The sequence below is a fragment of the Oncorhynchus masou genome, chromosome 16, assembly GCF_036934945.1.
Source record: "Oncorhynchus masou masou isolate Uvic2021 chromosome 16, UVic_Omas_1.1, whole genome shotgun sequence".
NCBI classification, from domain to species: domain Eukaryota; kingdom Metazoa; phylum Chordata; class Actinopteri; order Salmoniformes; family Salmonidae; genus Oncorhynchus; species Oncorhynchus masou.
The window spans coordinates 28382985-28400455 of NC_088227.1; the positions used below are offsets into that span (position 1 = coordinate 28382985).

At 41.2% G+C, this 17471-nt stretch overlaps 1 protein-coding gene across 4 annotated transcripts in view; it reads right to left on the reverse strand.

The window, feature by feature from the left end:
• LOC135557788 (kelch-like protein 29) overlaps window positions 1-17471 on the reverse strand; it is a 416874-nt gene that overhangs the window by 76343 nt on the left and 323060 nt on the right. For all 4 annotated transcript variants that reach the window (XM_064991390.1, XM_064991391.1, XM_064991392.1 and 1 more), the window contains one exon: window positions 3362-3500. In XM_064991390.1, the coding sequence (XP_064847462.1) occupies window positions 3362-3500 (139 nt within the window). The remainder of the gene's footprint in view (window positions 1-3361; window positions 3501-17471) is intronic.

Consider the following 17471-nt stretch of genomic DNA (forward strand, 5'->3'; position numbering starts at 1 on the left):
GAAAACACTGGAGCTGGTGCGGGGGTAAGTCTCAGAGGAAAAGCACTAACATAGAGTGTCACAGATAGTAGTCGGTGGGCTCTGAGGTTCAGAATCATATCCTGAGCTGGGGACACTGCTATTTTTGGTCTTAAAAGCAAAACATTGAGGGAGTAAGCTGGTTAGAATGAAGTCATTCTGCTTTTAAACTGGTTGAAATGACATTGTTTCAACGCATTTCGGTTTTTCCTGCTGGTAGACTAATGCATACTGTCTATCTGACACAGGACAGTAGTAGGGGAACAGTAAAAGCTCACTAGAATCTCAGCTGGAGGATTCTACCACCCAGAGAGCGTGTTGACAAAGACTAGCAGTTTCAGTTCCACTCTCTCTTCTTAAAGTGGTAGACTCTGGCCTGGGTGAGTCGGAAGCATATGAAAACAGAAGAGAAAAAGGGAAACAAATGGAACTCTGGTGTGTCAGAGTGTGTGTGCTTTTACATTAGGCCCTGCCACCGAGCTGCACCAGTTGCATTGTGCCCGCAGTTTAAGGGTGTACAGAGCATACTTATTGAAACTTCAGGAGGGGGAAAATTGAATTACTGGGGGTCTTTCTGGGCTGAACAGCAGCAGCCTATAATGCAGTGAAATTCAAAGTTTTTCAGCAGGGACCCCATTTTTTCCACTCAAATTTCTTAGGATCCCATTTTTCCCAAGATTTATTTGAGGGAGCATGCAATTGGCATACTGACTGCAGAATTTCCACCAGAGCGGTTTTCAGATAATTGAATGTTAATTTCTCTACCATAAGCCGCTTCCAATGTTTTATAGAATTTGGCGGTACTTCAAATTAATGAGATTGCGGGTATCAGCAGTTAAACTGGATGGCCATTTTTAACATCTGAAGTTTAATCATTTGGTGATAATCATTCATTGCTACTCATCTAAATTCACTGATCCTGTCAGGGAACTGATTATAAATTAGCTTTTTATAACATGAAATATCAAAACCATTCTAAATATTATGAATCTATATTTATTTATTTTTAACTTAAAAGGAAATAGCTCAGGTATGATATAGAAAACAGATTTCTCACTCACATACTGTTGATTAAATGATTAGACTAAATTACATATATATTTTTAAACCATTTTCTAAAGCCATGGTGCTATATTGCTTTTCAATTTACTAATCTACTGCTTAACAGTAAACAACCTAATAAATGAAAATGACTTTCGTGCATGTAAACAAGAATTTGCATCATTACTTTTCCACTTCTGAGACTAATTTCTTGTCTGTGTGTTTAAGGTCAGCGTAAATAAGCAGCGACATGCACTCTCACTCGCTCACCCTCTGATATTCCATCTACTCTGAATAATGGCTGGCTGCCTGGAGAACACCCAAGTGTTATAGGCCTGCACCCCTCTCTCTCACACACACAGTGGCAGTTATGAGACACTGAGAGAGTTACGACACCTCAGAGGTCCAGGGTTCAAACAGCACGTCTCAACCCCTCAGAGGTCCAGGGTTAAAACAGCACGTCTCAACCCCTCAGAGGTCCAGGGTTCAAACAGCACGTCTCAACCCCTCAGACGGCCAGGGTTCAAACAGCACGTCTCAACCCCTCAGACGGCCAGGGTTCAAACAGCACGTCTCAACCCCTCAGAAGTCCAGGGTTCAAACAGCACGTCTCAACCCCTCAGAAGTCCAGGGTACAAACAGAATCTTAAACACGGCAATAAAACCGTGAGGTGTCACTTGCCTTATAAAGTCAACGGAAGTTACTAAACATGCCATGATAAATTATTTTAACTTTGTCAAAAAGGTTGACAACCTATACGGTTAATACTTAGACGATTGTGCAACTTAAACTATCATTAATTAGTATAACATATACATGTAATATATTCCACTAACTGTACGGTTAAATTAGAAAATTCTATGTTTGATTTAATCTAGATGAGAAAGGCCTGCGTTGATGACAAATTATGGTCCTTTTTACAATGAATTATCCACTTAATGAGAATTTGCTTTGTCAGGCAGCCACATTTAACCAGTACAATATCAGAGTGTAGCCAGGCAGGCAGGCAGGCAGATGAACGTAACCTGATGTGTCTTTCTGGGGACCCTGTGAGGTTGGGAACGGGCTGCTGTTCATTATTCTCAGTACACATCCCCATTGAGCAGGAACAAGTGTGTGTGTGTGTGTGTGTGTGTGTGTGTGTGTGTGTGTGTGTGTGTGTGTGTGTGTGTGTGTGTGTGTGTGTGTTGTGCATGCTGGTGTGATTGACACACAAAGCATCTCCTGGCTGGCTCACGAGATGGATGGCTCACCTCTATCTGATAAGCAGCGTTGCGCCCTCTGATGATCTCACAGGAGACAGCGTGGCTGCAGGGCAACTAGCAGGCAGCTGCCCTCAGACTTTAAACTAGAGATTCCTATTGTTATGTACAGTCTCTCTCACTAGTTTCCATCTGTTCAGTCAGTCTTTCTTTTCTGTCTGTCTGTGAGCAGTGCACAGGAAAACAAACATGTCAAGGAGACGAGAAAACATTGATTCCGGGGCTCTGTCTGAATCAAGTCGACAAGCACCTGCAAGGATCTGAAGACAGGGTGAGGACATTAAGAGAGGGCCTTGCCTCACTCAGCATGAAGAAAACAAACACACCACTACTCTCTCACACACACACACACAACAACCAAGAAACACATACCAGCACCATATAGAACCAAAACAACCCAGAGACATGTGAGGGATAGAGTAATGAAGAAATACTTTGATCCACTTCAAATTAATACATTAACAGGGAATGGTGTTAACCTGTGAAAGTAATGGTTGAGTAAAGCATAGCGGTGAGAGATGTGTGTGCTTTGTCCTTCACTTGCAACTCTGAAGCTTCCCCATCACTTCAATGGACTAACGGTAAACTCCCAGCCATTTGCACATAAAAGGACGTTGTCTTGAAACGCCGCAGACAGAAATAAGGTAACTTAGAGATAAAACCCCTCCCGACTATACCACATATAACACACTGTTGCTTTGCTATAATTTTTGTAGATGTGGGTTTTTTTTAGATGTGTTAAAGCCCCCCCCCAGTCATGGAACGTTTTCTCTGCTCATCAAACTGTAAATATGGTTAATTGTCTCTATGGGGAGGAAAATGTAAAGCCTTAAGATGGGGTAACCTTTTCCAACAAATGGTTTTAGTGATACATTCATTTGGAGTGGGAGAAGGAGTGGTTGGCTGCTGGCCCTGTGATAGGAACCAAAGTCTTCACACACCTGCAACAGAGAAAGGGGGAGGGGAAAAAAGCAACACATATGCGCCCTACAAAAAGAACAGAATGGATCAACAGCTGGTGGGGGAAGGGAAGGCAAACCTTTTCACCAGGTCCTTGAAATAAAGGCTGCAGGAAGCTAGAACATTTTGGTGGACTTCAAACTCTTTGCCTTCAACAATTATTTTCAGGTCTGTAAACTCTTTCGCTCTGCGCTGTTGGTTCAACTCCTTCAACATCTCTGTAGAACAAAGAAGAAACAAGACAATGCCATGTTCTGATTTAGAAAAAGAATTCTCAATATTTTATACAAATATGATCATAGAAAGATATCATGACAACAAAATATTAAATAGAGACAATAGAAATGGGCAGATTATAAAACATTATGGCCACAGCTTTCATTATATTGCAGAGAAGAGAAAATACATTTTCATAGTAAACAATTCAGTATTATAGGCAGGGAATGTGTGCCTATGTATAATAAAAATAAGCAAGCTCTGCAATTCTACAGTTGTGTACTGAGGAGTTAGTGATTTTAAGCAGAACAGTCTAGAAGGTATTAGAATATACATAGCTCATGCAGCTGATAAAGGTCGGGATTAATATGAAAGACAAAACACTTGACTACTGTTGGATTTTGTAAATTCACTTACTCTATGAATTCAACTAAAGAAACAACCAACTAAAAGAGATGTGCTTTGAGAACGAGACACTTGAATTAATAATGCATTATTCACCATGAGTCATTTTACCAGCAGCATCCTACCCTGGGTACAAGTTAACCCATTGAACCGTGCTGAACTAAACACTGTCCAAGCCAGAAAAAAAAAAAAAAAACTACACACTTGTCTCATAAATATCACTGGGCAACACGAGAACATGGTTTAGTCAATGGAAGGACTAGGCCTGCTGTAGAGAGAGAGTCAGAGCTTGTTTCTTTATTGTTTTAATGAGCCACCATGAGGAGCTACTGAGTGTACCAGACACAACGGCCACTTTGGCCTTAAGGCATGTTTTTTTTTTTTTTTTTGTGGGGCATTACAGCCACACTGACCAACATCTAATATGTCACAGTGTACAGAGGGCAATCTACACTACTGTAATATGTATTCAGCAGGAAACCATCAACAGTACTGTTCAGTGTGGCTGCAATGCCCCCTAAAAAAATATAAAAAAACATGCCTTAAGGCCAAAGTGGCCGTTGTGCCTTTGGGCTGAATATAATAATAATAATGTCCTTCTCCCGGCTGCCAATCGCCCTGCTCCGAAGCACCTCTCACTCAGACGGCTCTCTCAATTCGTATTAGCCAATGTCAATCACGTGATCAGATTATTCTCACAGGCATCGCAGCTCCAAAGTAGGCTACTAGTGAACACACATCGGGGATGCAACAGCGCGTGAGTGCATATCTACTATCCCCCATAACACAAAAGTTGACATATTCTATTGGTCAGCTTGTCATTCTGTGCGAAAAAGAAATATGACACTGACACGATAGATCCAAAATTAATACAACCACTGCACGTAAAAGGTTGATGCAGTAGATCAGAATGTTTCACTTAAAATGTTGATAAATTATTAGGCTATTTCTTCACATTATAAGAGCAGCAGTGCGACACTGCAGTAGGATATCAGCACAAATGTTGCAATATGCAATTTGGGGAAAACACTGTTCTACAAAGCACACCACAAAAATATCCTTTGGAAATGAAGAAAGAGGGAATATCTAAAGATGCAACAACTTGCATGGGAAGTTAATATGACTAGGATTGCTGCTGGACAACGAAAAAAAGTTGAGAACATGAGAAAAATGACTTGAATGGCATATGAGGAAATGTTATAATAATCCCCCCAACATTCCAATGGATGGAATACAGTAAGATATGCCTCATAAAAAGACAAAAACATCCTGGCTCTCAACAATTATGTTTATGGTTAAATAGTTTTCAAATGTTGACAGCCCCCGCACAGAATGCAAGGTGGGTGATGTTGAGGCGCACAACGGGCACTGGCCTCTCTCTCCTATTGGAACAAACAGTTCCTCGAGCATGACAGCATCAAGCCTTTTGACAAATATAATTGAAATGAATATTAGTCTAACATGACTGGTGTTTAGCCTATATGTGTAAGTAAAAGTATCAAAGTTTGGCAACATTTTCAGGCGCATCAGTCTGGACATGAGACTAGCCAATATGTACTTGACATGTAGTAAAATTATGTACATTTAAAAATACATGTTTTATTTTTAACAGAATACCTCGTGTTTAGTTAATGGCCTTGGTGCCCTGGCAGACTGGGCACCTCTTGAAGGCCAAATGGCCGTGCGCCTAAAATCACAAAATTTCAGGCCTGCTGTAGCATAAGTGTACATGCGGGACCCTGGTCAGTCCAACTGTTACTGGCTAAAGACAAGTCTGGCTGGCCTTCATGTCACATCTGAGATGGACATACCCTGTGAGTAGGTGAAAATTAACCCCAACAACTGATACTGGGTCAGATATTTGTTTATCATTGTAAAGGTTAAGTTGTTCTTGTAAAAAAACGTTATTAGCGGTTAGGGTAATCTGATCCTAGATATGAGTTTAACTTCTTGGTGACAGGGGACAGTATTTTCACGTCCGGATGAAATGCATGCCCAAATTCAGCTGCCTGCTACTCATCCCCAGAAGATAAGATATGCATATTATTAGTAGATTTGGATAGAAAACACATGTTTCTAGAACTGTTTGAATCATTTCTGAGTATAACAGAACTTATTTAGCAGGCGAAACCCCGAGGACAAACCACTCAGATTTATTTTTTTGTTTGAGGTCACTCTTTTCAATGGGTTTTCATTGGGAATCCAGATTTTTAAGGGACCTTCTTGCAGTTTCTATGGCTTCCACTGGATGTCACCAGTCTTTAGAAATTGGTTGAGGTTATTCCTTTGTGTAATGAAGAAACACGGCCATCTTGAACGAGGGTCACTTGAAGTGCACTGTTTGATAGAGGCGCGTGACCAGAAAGCATGCTTCAGTTTGTTTTCCTTCTGTATTTAACACAGATCATCCCGTCTTCAATTTTATCGATTATTTACGTTTCAAAACACCTAAAGTTGTATTACAAAAGTAGTTTGAAATGTTTTGGCAAAGTTTACAGGTAACTTTTGAGATATTTTGTAGTCATGTAGCGCAAGTTGGAGCCAGTGTTTTTCTGGATCAAACGCGCCAAATAAATGGACATTTTGGATATATAATGACAGAATTAATTTAACAATAGAACCATTTGTGATGTTTATGGGACATATCGGAGTGCCAATAGGTAAGGTAAGGCATGAATTATATTTTTATTTCTGCATTTTGTGTCGCGCCTGCAGGGTTGAAATATGGTTTCTCTTTGTTTACGGAGGTGCTATCTTCAGGTAATAGCTTTGTTTGCTTTCGCCGAAAAGCCTTTTTGAAATCTGACACATTTGCTGGATTCACAACAAGTGTAGCTTTAATTTGCTATCTTGCATGTGTGATTTAATGAAAGTTTGATTTTTATAGTAATTTATTTGAATTTGGCGCTCTGCATTTTCCCTGGCTTTTGGCCAGGTGGGGCGCAAGAGTCCCACATATCCCAGAGATATTAAGGGAAACTTCTACATCAAGTCACAAACTTCAGTTGACCGTATAAAGCTTTCAACAGAGCATTTCATACTTCTCCAAATCTCTCCAAATCTCTGCAAGGCTCCGGCAATGTCTCCTCTTCTTGCTACACTCAAATTCACAAAGTGGAATCGGCAAAGCTGTCTGTTGTAATGGACCATCACGGCTCCGCAGACATGTACTGTGAATTAAACTGAACTCTGCACTGACACACCCACCCAGCCACATGATCACAGTCTAGTCATTGACTAGTGAGCTGCTACTGTACCATCCACACTCATCATTTGTCTCAAACAGGGGAGGTGTGTGTGCACGCTTGTCTAATTGCATGCGTGCGCGTGCATGATGTCTACTGGTTTATGCGCAACTTATCAGATGAGCGATTGGATCCACTGTGACAGAGTAAAGCAGTTTAGTTTGTGTTATCATAGAACACTCAGTCAGTCTACCTACCGTACGCGCACCTCGGACTCAAACACCCAGGATTCAATTAACCTACTCTGACATTAGCCCCAATGTTTGGCTGGAAATACTCCATCATTTAGCTTTTTCTTTCTCAACTGACACTAGCAGCTCACTGGCAATTTAATTCAGCAGACTAAATTATACAGTATTAAGCCATGTGACAAATAACTGCAATTCAAGACGGAGCCGTTCGGTGGCTGCATGTGGAAAACCCTCTAAGCAGAGGATCCAGATGTATCACAGCAAGGAATTAAGTGGCTGAAATGGCCTGTTCCTGACCATTAACCACACTGAATGCAATGCTAGAATTGGAAGAAATGCATGAATAAATAGGCAATTCTTGTGGCATAAAGACAGCCTTGGCATCATTAGGGCGAACAACTAAATCAAATCAACTCTACATTACCCTCAGCCTCCTGTAATGAGTAGAGAGCGAGAGGAGTTGTAGTTGTCAACTTCCAAGGCCCCCTATAAACAGATTGCAAATAGAGTCAAACAGCCACTTGTGATAATATTGCCTCCTGTTGTAAAGTAACGCATACACGTACAATTCTCTCCAAAAAATTAACATCCTTCAACATTCTCCGGCCCTGGCCTTGTCTACACGGCGCTCCAGTGCTGCTTGGCGCAGTTGGACAGCCATCTGATTACTGTGCAGCCTGCGCGGAATGGCACAGGCACTGTGAATACATGTAATTGGAGTTTGCATTGTGTGTCCCCAGCGACCAACATGGCTCTCACCTTTAATCTAGCACAGCGCACTGCATCCATTTACCCCACCACTCGGACTCAGTCGAAAGGAAGGAGAGAAAACGAATGAGAAAGAGATCCATGTTTGTCAGCAAACAACAGGTTTTGCAGGACTGACACCTGAATGACTGATGGAAAAGCTAATTATGGTGCATTTGTGTGGGTCGACCGTCGCCCCGTGGGCCCCTAGAACAACCCATTATATCTGGGAGCGTGAAATAGCACACCGCGTCTCCTTTATCCTCTCTGTCGACAGGGAGCGTGGAGGAGGAGAGATTCAATATGACCATGGAGCTCCATAAAGACCACCATACCATTTCACAACACTAGTGGAGAATGGGATGGGGAAGGTACTGTTGATGCTGATGGGTTCTGCTGTTACCCACATTAGTATATGCACATCTAACCGTTTCTTACTACAAATACGCAGACACCGAATACAATGTTGAAAAGGAAGGAGAACACTTGTGCACTATAACACTAGTAGCAGAGGATTGTTAAGGGTACTGGTACTACTGTTGAATTACAGTGAACAATGTAAAGGGTGGCTGCCGTTTTGCAAGCTCCAACCCAACTTTGCTATTTTATGATAATTGTTTATTTTTACCTTTTTATTTTGCGTGTTTTTTTGTTCTACCTTGTTATTGTTAGTATTATTGTTATTGATTACTGCATTGTTGGGTTTAGAACTTGCAAGAAAGGCATTTCACTCTACTAGCTCACATGACATTAAAACAACTTGAAGGGACAGCATCCACTCTATAGATTAGGGATGGGCCCACAAAAAAACAATGACTCATCATTAAAGGCCGCAGTTGGTCACGGGTCTGCGTACCCACATCCATCCAGTTTTAAGTCAAGTTTGCTGCAATTCGCCACATTTTGCCATGGAGTGGAGAGAATATTTGGCAGCTAATTTCATGCAATTCTACTAATTTTGCCATGCGGCGGGGAGGAAAACTACAGAAAATGTCCTGCAATTTTTAACATTTTGCCAATGTGTGTAGAGAAATGTTTGCAGTTTTTAATATGATATTTACGTGAGACTGATTAACATAATCAATGGAGGACCCCTGGCCAGTAATGCGACCATGATAAAAAGTTTAGATAGATTGCTAAATTAGTTTAGCGGGCAGTCTAAAAAAAAAAGAATTTAACTGACATGGGCTAATTGACTGACTATCAGACTGACATAACAGATAAAATGCTGATACACAACCAAATTTTAAAATAATAATACACTATTTTAACTCGTAACAGTAAGTTGAGACTCCGACTGACTTTCCCCACAAAAAAACATTTATCCAGGGGCCTTCAGTTATCCATCTCTGCATGAGTTTGACCAGTGGGTGTTTATGAGCCTTGTGGAACACTGAAACATCCCTTATTATAACTGAGAGCTACATGAGAACATGGAAATAGTGTCCCAGTTAAACTGCCTACCCTAGTAACCCAACCATAACATTGCCCCATGGTCAAATCAGCCAATGGTATGCACCCACACCCTTCACAGTAGCCAATCAGAGCGCTCCATTTTGTGTACTGTAGAAAGCTGTAGACAAAGGCATCATTATACATCGTTCTGTGATTGGCTACTGGGAAGAGATGGCAGAGCATGCCATTGGCTGCCAAAACTTGGAGCCATTTTATGGTTGTATCTTTTGGTCGTATGGGTCTCTGAAAGACTACCATTTGTACATTCGATATCTGGAGTGAAAAAATGTCTGTCACAGTTTGTAATGCACAAATTAAACGGAACTCACAATAACTAATCCATTGGGGAACCGCAACAAAAAAAACGCTATGAGTCAATCAAATGTACAGTAGGGGTGACCAGGCCACTGAAATTGTTACGGTTCAACTGAAGCCGTACCCCGTCCACCAATGATGTGAAGCAGCAGCACCCACCTGGGTGGCACAGCAGCCATTTTGTTCCAGAATGCTCACCACACATCGGCTATTATGACCAAAGCCAAACCTTCCCGTAATACTGGTATCTCCTTTGGTTCCAAAATTAAATCTAAAAGGTTAAGGGGAAAATATATTTGTAAAAATATAAAATGTTACAAAAAATATATATGGGGGATTGGAAATTATGCAGACAATGACATTGATAGAAGCCACAATCTGCAATATTAAAGATGACATACCCTAAAAAAACAAGTTTATTGAACCTTAGGTTTAGGTTTCAGTTAGCTAGAACACTAAAGTCTGCTCCATGACATGCATCCCAGTCTCTAATTAATGTATGAACAATAGTCACTCCTCACATAACAATTAGCAATTGTATGCATCTAGGAAGTAATTACGTGACCAAAACAACAACGAAATAGCCCTTCCTGGAATAAAATAAATACACAAGACAAGTCCATTTCTGAATTTCCCAGGCTTTAAAGTTCTTGATGCCCATGAGATGATCTAAACACTGCAACAAAGTACATCTAAAAAAATCCTTATGTACTGTACACGTGGTAAGTTACGAGCAGGTTGTTTTAATGAAAATATTATACTTTAGCATATCACAAGAGCATATTTTATATCACCTATCTTGCTCCATCTATTTTTCACCATGTGTTACGTAATTTAAATAGAGAATGCATTTTTTACAGTCTATAGTATGTATTTTTTTTTATATATATTTCAGAATCCTTCATCTTCTGTTGAATGCAGTCCAAAAACTAAGCTATTAAACACTGCCAATATCCCTGGAGCAACATGATATTATTTTAAGTAACAAGTCAAGTAACCTAATGCATTCAAGTGTTGCTCTAGTAATATTGACATAAGTTGTCTGACCTTTTGGTTCCCGACTTCACACTATTTACAATCAATCCATCCACCACTCTTCGGGTAATTAGGCTGAAGTAACTGGTGTAGCTAATCAATAACTCAACATTTAACTCAATACTGACCCCAGTGCTAGGCTCTTTTTTAACTACTGTAGTCTATTGAATGCTGTTCTATCTGAAGAGACCATGGCTCACTCAGCATCTCCGTCTTGACTATGGACAGTGGTTATAAATGTTATTGGCTGGACTTGCATCCATTTAGTTGTAAAACATGACACTAGTTTCCTTTTAGTTTAGGAGAGCATGGATTATTTTTAAGTATGAATTAGATTCAAAATAAGTTACTGCTAAATTAACTTCAGCTCTGCTGTTAGTTTACTGTTAATGGAGCTCTTTTTGTCGCATTCTATATTCAAAAAAAAAAAAGTATTCACAACTATTTTCTCCCCTACAAAAAAAAAAATAGTTTTAGCCAGAATTTAAAAGACATTTTTATCAATCCAATAGATTCTTTAAGTATAGAGACTAATGGAACAAGATACAATACATCACAAATAAATATAACGGACAATATATAAAGGAAATTTTAATTATGTATTTAATTTCAATTGTATTAATTTTACTCTACAAAGGGCATAAATGTGCACCTTTGTGTAAGGAAAGATAATTTGCTATACTAAAGTTTTTTTCTGCAGACAAATAGATTTAAAAAATGTGCCAAATTTGAATAAAGGATGAAATAATAAATAGGGCAATAATTGAATGATAGCGACACTGTTTAATTGTGAAATGTATACATAGTTTAAAGTAAAAACAAGTCTGAAAAATAATTACAAGAAATACTCAAATACATGGATTTTAAATCAGTAATGAGTGAAGGTCTATAACTTGGCGAAGGAGGCTGGGTCCTACCAGCCTGATTAAAGCTAATTCTCTCTCATCCTCAGGCCTCCATTTTTATTCAGTTCTACCAGTGAAGGTGCTTCCTTTCCAAAGACCAATTAGCAAAAATCTAGCAACTTCATTTACTTGGGACTCTGTTGGCTGACATGTTATTCAAATAAATAACGTGCATTATCAACATTTATTAACTGGGACAAAAACAGTATTATAATGAATAAAGACCTATTTTATTAAATATCAACAATAATAATACAATAATAAGTATTTAAAATTATGTGAATTTAGCCGTTCTGCCAAGTCTCGGTCAAATTAAGACTCTGGAGGTCAAATTACCGACATCAACACTTCAGCCAATTGAGAGGAAAAAACAAAAACAAATACAATATACATATAAAAGTATGTGGACACAACTTAGTGGAATCAGTGGATTCAGCTATTTCAGCCACACCCGCTGCTGACTGGTGTATAAAATTGAGTACACAGCCATGCAATTTCCATAGACAAACATTGGCAGTAGAATAGCCTGTACTGAAAAGCTCAGTGACTTTCAACGTGGCCCTGTCCTAGAATGACACCTTTCCAAAAAGTCAGCTCGTCAAATTTCTGCCCTGCTAGGACTGCCCCGGTCAACTGTAAGTGCTGTTATTGTGAAGTGGAGAAGTCTAGAAACAACAATGGCTCAGCTGCGAAATGGTAGGCCATACAAGCTCACTGAGCGAGAACGCCTAGTGCTGAAGCACGTAAAAATTGTCTGTCCTCGGTTGCAACACTCACTACCAAGTTCCAAACTGCCTCTAGAAGCAACGTCATCGGGAGCGTCATGAAATGGGTTCCATGGCAGAGCAGCAGCACACAAGCCTAAGATCACCATCCGCAATGCCAGGCGACGAGCTAAAGTGGTGTAAAGCTCACCTCCATTGGACTCCGGAGCAGTGGAAACGCATTCTCTGGAGTGATGAATTACGCTTCACCATCTGGCAGTCCGACTGATGATTCTGGGTTTGGCGGATGCCAGGAGAACACTACCTGCCCCAATGCAGTGCCAACTGTAAAGTTTGGTGGAGTAGGATTAATGGTCTGGAGTCGTTTTTTGAGGTCCATACAGAAATGGTTTATGAGATCGGTGAGATCGGTGTGGAAGAACTTGATTCGCCTGCACAGAGCCCTGACCCCATTGGGATGAATTGGAACGGCGACTGCGAGCCAGGCTTAAATCGCCCAAAATCGTGGCTGAATGGAAGCAAGTCCCCACCACAGCAATGTGCCAGCATCTAGTGGAACACCTTCCCAGGAGAGTGGAGGCTATTATAGCAGCAAGGGGGCAGTGGGAGGAGCAGGTGTCCCCAAACTTTTGGTCATGTAGTTGTTGTTTTTTAACTGACAGTAAGAGAGAGAGCCCAGCAAAAGACTTGGTCAATGTGTCTCTTTTCTGGCACAAAGCCCTGTGAGAAATGCATCAATCAACAGGCAAGCAGCAGGTCGCCGAGTGGTTAGAGCATTGAGCCAGTAGTAACCAACATGTAGTGGCTTCCTTTCGTCTTTACCATGGCCCACGCCTGAAGCGGGGTTGTTTGATACGCATACTGTCCACACTCAAGGTTTCCAAACGGCCAAACATTCAATGACATCCAGGGATATGGTGCAACAAAAATGTTTATTCTTCCTATATCTAGCAAATAAATGATTATCCAATCAACTTAAAGCATAGAATACTTGATATGGAAAATACATATTATGACCTGTCTGTATGTCTGTATGGTCAAAAAACTATACCGCTCCCGCATCTAGCAAGGACTCCCTCTCCCGAAGGCCCAACTTCCTGCCTTTATCCTAACACACTTACCACAATACAATGAATAGGCAGGGGGGGGGGCAAAAACTGAGTTAAACTCACAACAAATGAATATATCTCAATCAGGTAAATATAAATCATAAAGGTACGTACCTAATATTTCATTATGTACATTAATATTTAATATATTTACACAAATGTACATGGATCTCCGCATGTTCAGTCTTTTATACAAATATGTCCAAATCGGCTCTAGCAAACAGGTTGCTGGATCGAATCCCCAAGCTGACAAGGTAAAAATCTGTCGTTCTGTCCCTGAGCACGGCAGTTAACCCACTGTTCCCTGGGCGCCGAAGACGTGGATGTCGATTAAGGCAGCCACTGACTAGGCAGCCACTGTACAACTGACTAGGTATCCCCCTTTCCTTTTCCCTTTCCCAATCTGCAATACGTTCTCAAAGAAGAAGTCTCAGCAGGGGAGGGAGAGGTCACTAACACACAAAGACCTTTTACAACGCACAAAGCTTTCCAAATCTGGGCGTCTTGACTGGCAGTTGAACATGACAACCCACGCCATCACCTTGTGCCAGTAGTGGAGCAAGCCATTAGGTATTAAAACCGAGAGGGGTTCTGAAGACAGGCCAACAATAAGTGTTCAGACAGCTACTGTAAACTACACTGTACATGCCAGCGTTTCTAGGTGTGACACACCATGTCCAATCGACTGCTATGAAGCTGAATAAACATGGTTCTTCATTCATACAGGCAAGATCAATCAGCCTTGGTAGAAAGGGGAGTCCAAAAGACAGACAGCTGCACCCCAAGGCCATCAAAAAGCAGCCCTGATGGAAGTGACACTAAACCACCACCCTGGGAAAAATCTAGCCTACCTTGCCATGTAAAGAGGGCGGAACAACTGTAGTAGCTTAACAGCCTGCCCATCTCAGAAACTGCCTTAGACTGTTGATCTATAGCTGCACAACTAGGTAGGTCTACCCGTATGCAAAAAACAGCCTTTGAAGGAAAAAAAAGAGTCTCGGCCTATTTATATACTAACTTTAACCAAAAAGCACCCAGGTGTTCATTTCAGCTGGTGAATGAATGCTAATAGTTATTCACTCATTCTAGCACATGTCCACATGCATTTATGCTTACCCAAAACACAAATTAACGCCTAAGACAAATTCAAGTTAACATCAAGGTAGCGAGCATAGTCACTGAGTGCTTATTATTACTAGTACAAAACAGATCTTAAGATTTCATAGATTAATTTCACTCTAGACAGTCAGTTGATTGCTACCCAGTCAAGGTGAATAACACAGTGCTCGGGTGGAAACCCCTAAAACAAATTATGGTTGTGCCGATTGATTTAACTTGTTATTACTAGATATTGCTGCACTGTCAGAACTAGAAGCACAAGGCATTTCGCTACATTGCCAATAACATGTGCAAGCCATGTGTATGCAAACAAAACACTGATTTTCTAGTGGCACGACAGCCTTAGAGAAAAGTCCTGGGTGAGGATGTTTATTAATCTAGCTGCTCAGTGATCCTCAGCAGTTTTGTCTGTCCCTGGACTGATCCCCATCAGCAGTCTTGTCTGTTCCTGGACTGATCCCCATCAGCAGTCTTGTCTGTCCCTGGACTGATCCCCATCAGCAGTCTTGTCTGTCCCTGGACTGATCCCCATCAGCAGTCTTGTCTGTCCCTGGACTGATCCCCATCAGCAGTCTTGTCTGTCCCTGGACTGATCCCCATCAGCAGTCTTGTCTGTCCCTGGACTGATCCCCATCAGCAGTCTTGTCTGTCCCTGGACTGATCCCCATCAGCAGTCTTGTCTGTCCCTGGACTGAGAGGGGGAGAACGAGAGAGCAAGAGAAGGGGGGACCCTGTCCCATGGGAGCCATGAAATGGGACACTATGTGGACCATTGATTTCTTCACCAATATACTGACACACAGATGGAGGGCCCCAAATATAGTATTCAGCACCACATGCCCTATGATCTACTACTATATTCTCCAGACCCCATGGTCTGAAACTCACATGCAGGGAAGGGCACGAAATTGTATACAAGAACACACGTCACTACTCTATCCTGTTGTCTACCCTTGGGGCCCAGGACCAGACATACTGTACACAGAGCAGTAATACAGCAGTCAAACAAAGGAATAGTCTGAACACAGAGCCGTGGGAGCTGTAGGGTGGGCTGGGCGATATGGAATTAATTCAAAGAAATGTTTAAGCTCGATGCTCCATATGCCTGTATCGCACCGAATAATCAAGTCTCACTTTTATGAGCGTTTGTCTTTTTGGTCTCGTCTCCTTCATTTCTTCTGTGCTGCGTGCACTGTGCACCTTCCCACATACCAAGCCCAGCCCACTGACACGCACAACAAAGACGAAAGGAGACTTCTTCCGCTCTGACAAGCAGTTTCACCTCGCTATTTGCATTTGAGGTTTGGTCCAACAGAATTGTTCATATGGACACCAAAAAACACAGACATATTATTTTACTATAATAGAGAACTTAAACTTTCTACTTATACCCTTTTTATGTCTCAACTTCCAACATTTAGAACAGAGCAGACCCTACTAAAAATGAAAGTATCAATGAACACGATGGAAATTGAACACTCAGTTTGTCGGGTGCTGCATTGCAGTACCACGTATTGCTAGCAACATTTGTGCCAGATTTCTAGTCTGTGTTTAATATATGTGCAATGAGCATAAAAGACACATTATCAGGAATTGACAACTCGTTCTCATTCTGAGAAATAAGCATCTTATCCAGGAAGGACATTTGATTTCAACATCTTAAAGTGAACAGGCTGTGTTGGAGATGGACAGCAGGGTGTATTCATTACATTAACTGTTCTGTCATGTTAGGAAGCAAACAGATCCAAGTTGGTAAGACTTAAATGTGAAGACGAGCTGTCTATTCACTAGCACGTGGGATTGTTTATGAGACGTGTTCATTTGGTTATTATTACTAGATGTGCATTGTGTATGGTTCTGGTTAAATTTGTAACAAAAACAGCATTTTCAGATAGACTTGAAAGCCAAATAAGTGATGATTGCTAAACAAGTAGGTTACCCCCTAAGGTCAATGTCCACACGGAAATTGAATTAGCATTTTTTTTAAGTCACCTGAAAATCCATCAGTTTAAGCTCTATTTATTTTCTGTAACACTTCTGCATCTGCGGTGAAAGGTGACAGAGCTCGAGCTGTGTTTAAACCATGAGACATACAGAAAACCACTTCACAAAATTGTCTGTTGTGTCCAAACAGTCGTGTTACAAAATGAATACTCCCCTCTGTGTAAAGGTGAGACTCAAACACGTCGGTTGTTTTGCTCTAGGAATGCCCACAGGCCTCAAGAATCGTCTGATGACTCGTCTTAAGGTCGCCCAGTTCCCGTCAAAGAAAGGTATGGATGTACACTATAAACAAAATTGAGGACACATTCAAATTAGTGGATTCTGCTACTTCAGCCACACCTGTTGCTGGCAGGTGTATAAAATCCCCACGCATAGACAAAACATTGGCAGTAGAATTGTCTTACTGAAGAGCGCAGTGACTTTCAATGTGGCACCGTCATAGGATGCTACCTTTCCAACAAGTCAGTTTGTAAAATTTCTGCCCTGCTAGAGCTGCCCGGGTCAACGGTAAGTGCTGTTCTTCTGAAGAGGAAACGTCTAGGAGCAACAACGGCTCAGCCGCGAAGTGGTAGGCTACACAACCTCACAGAAAGGGACCGCCGAGTGCTGAAGCGTGAAGCACATTAAAATAGTCTATCCTCAGTTGCAACACTTACTACCATGGTCCAAACTGCCTCTGGAAGCAATGTCAGCAGACAAACACTCCTGGGTTATACTA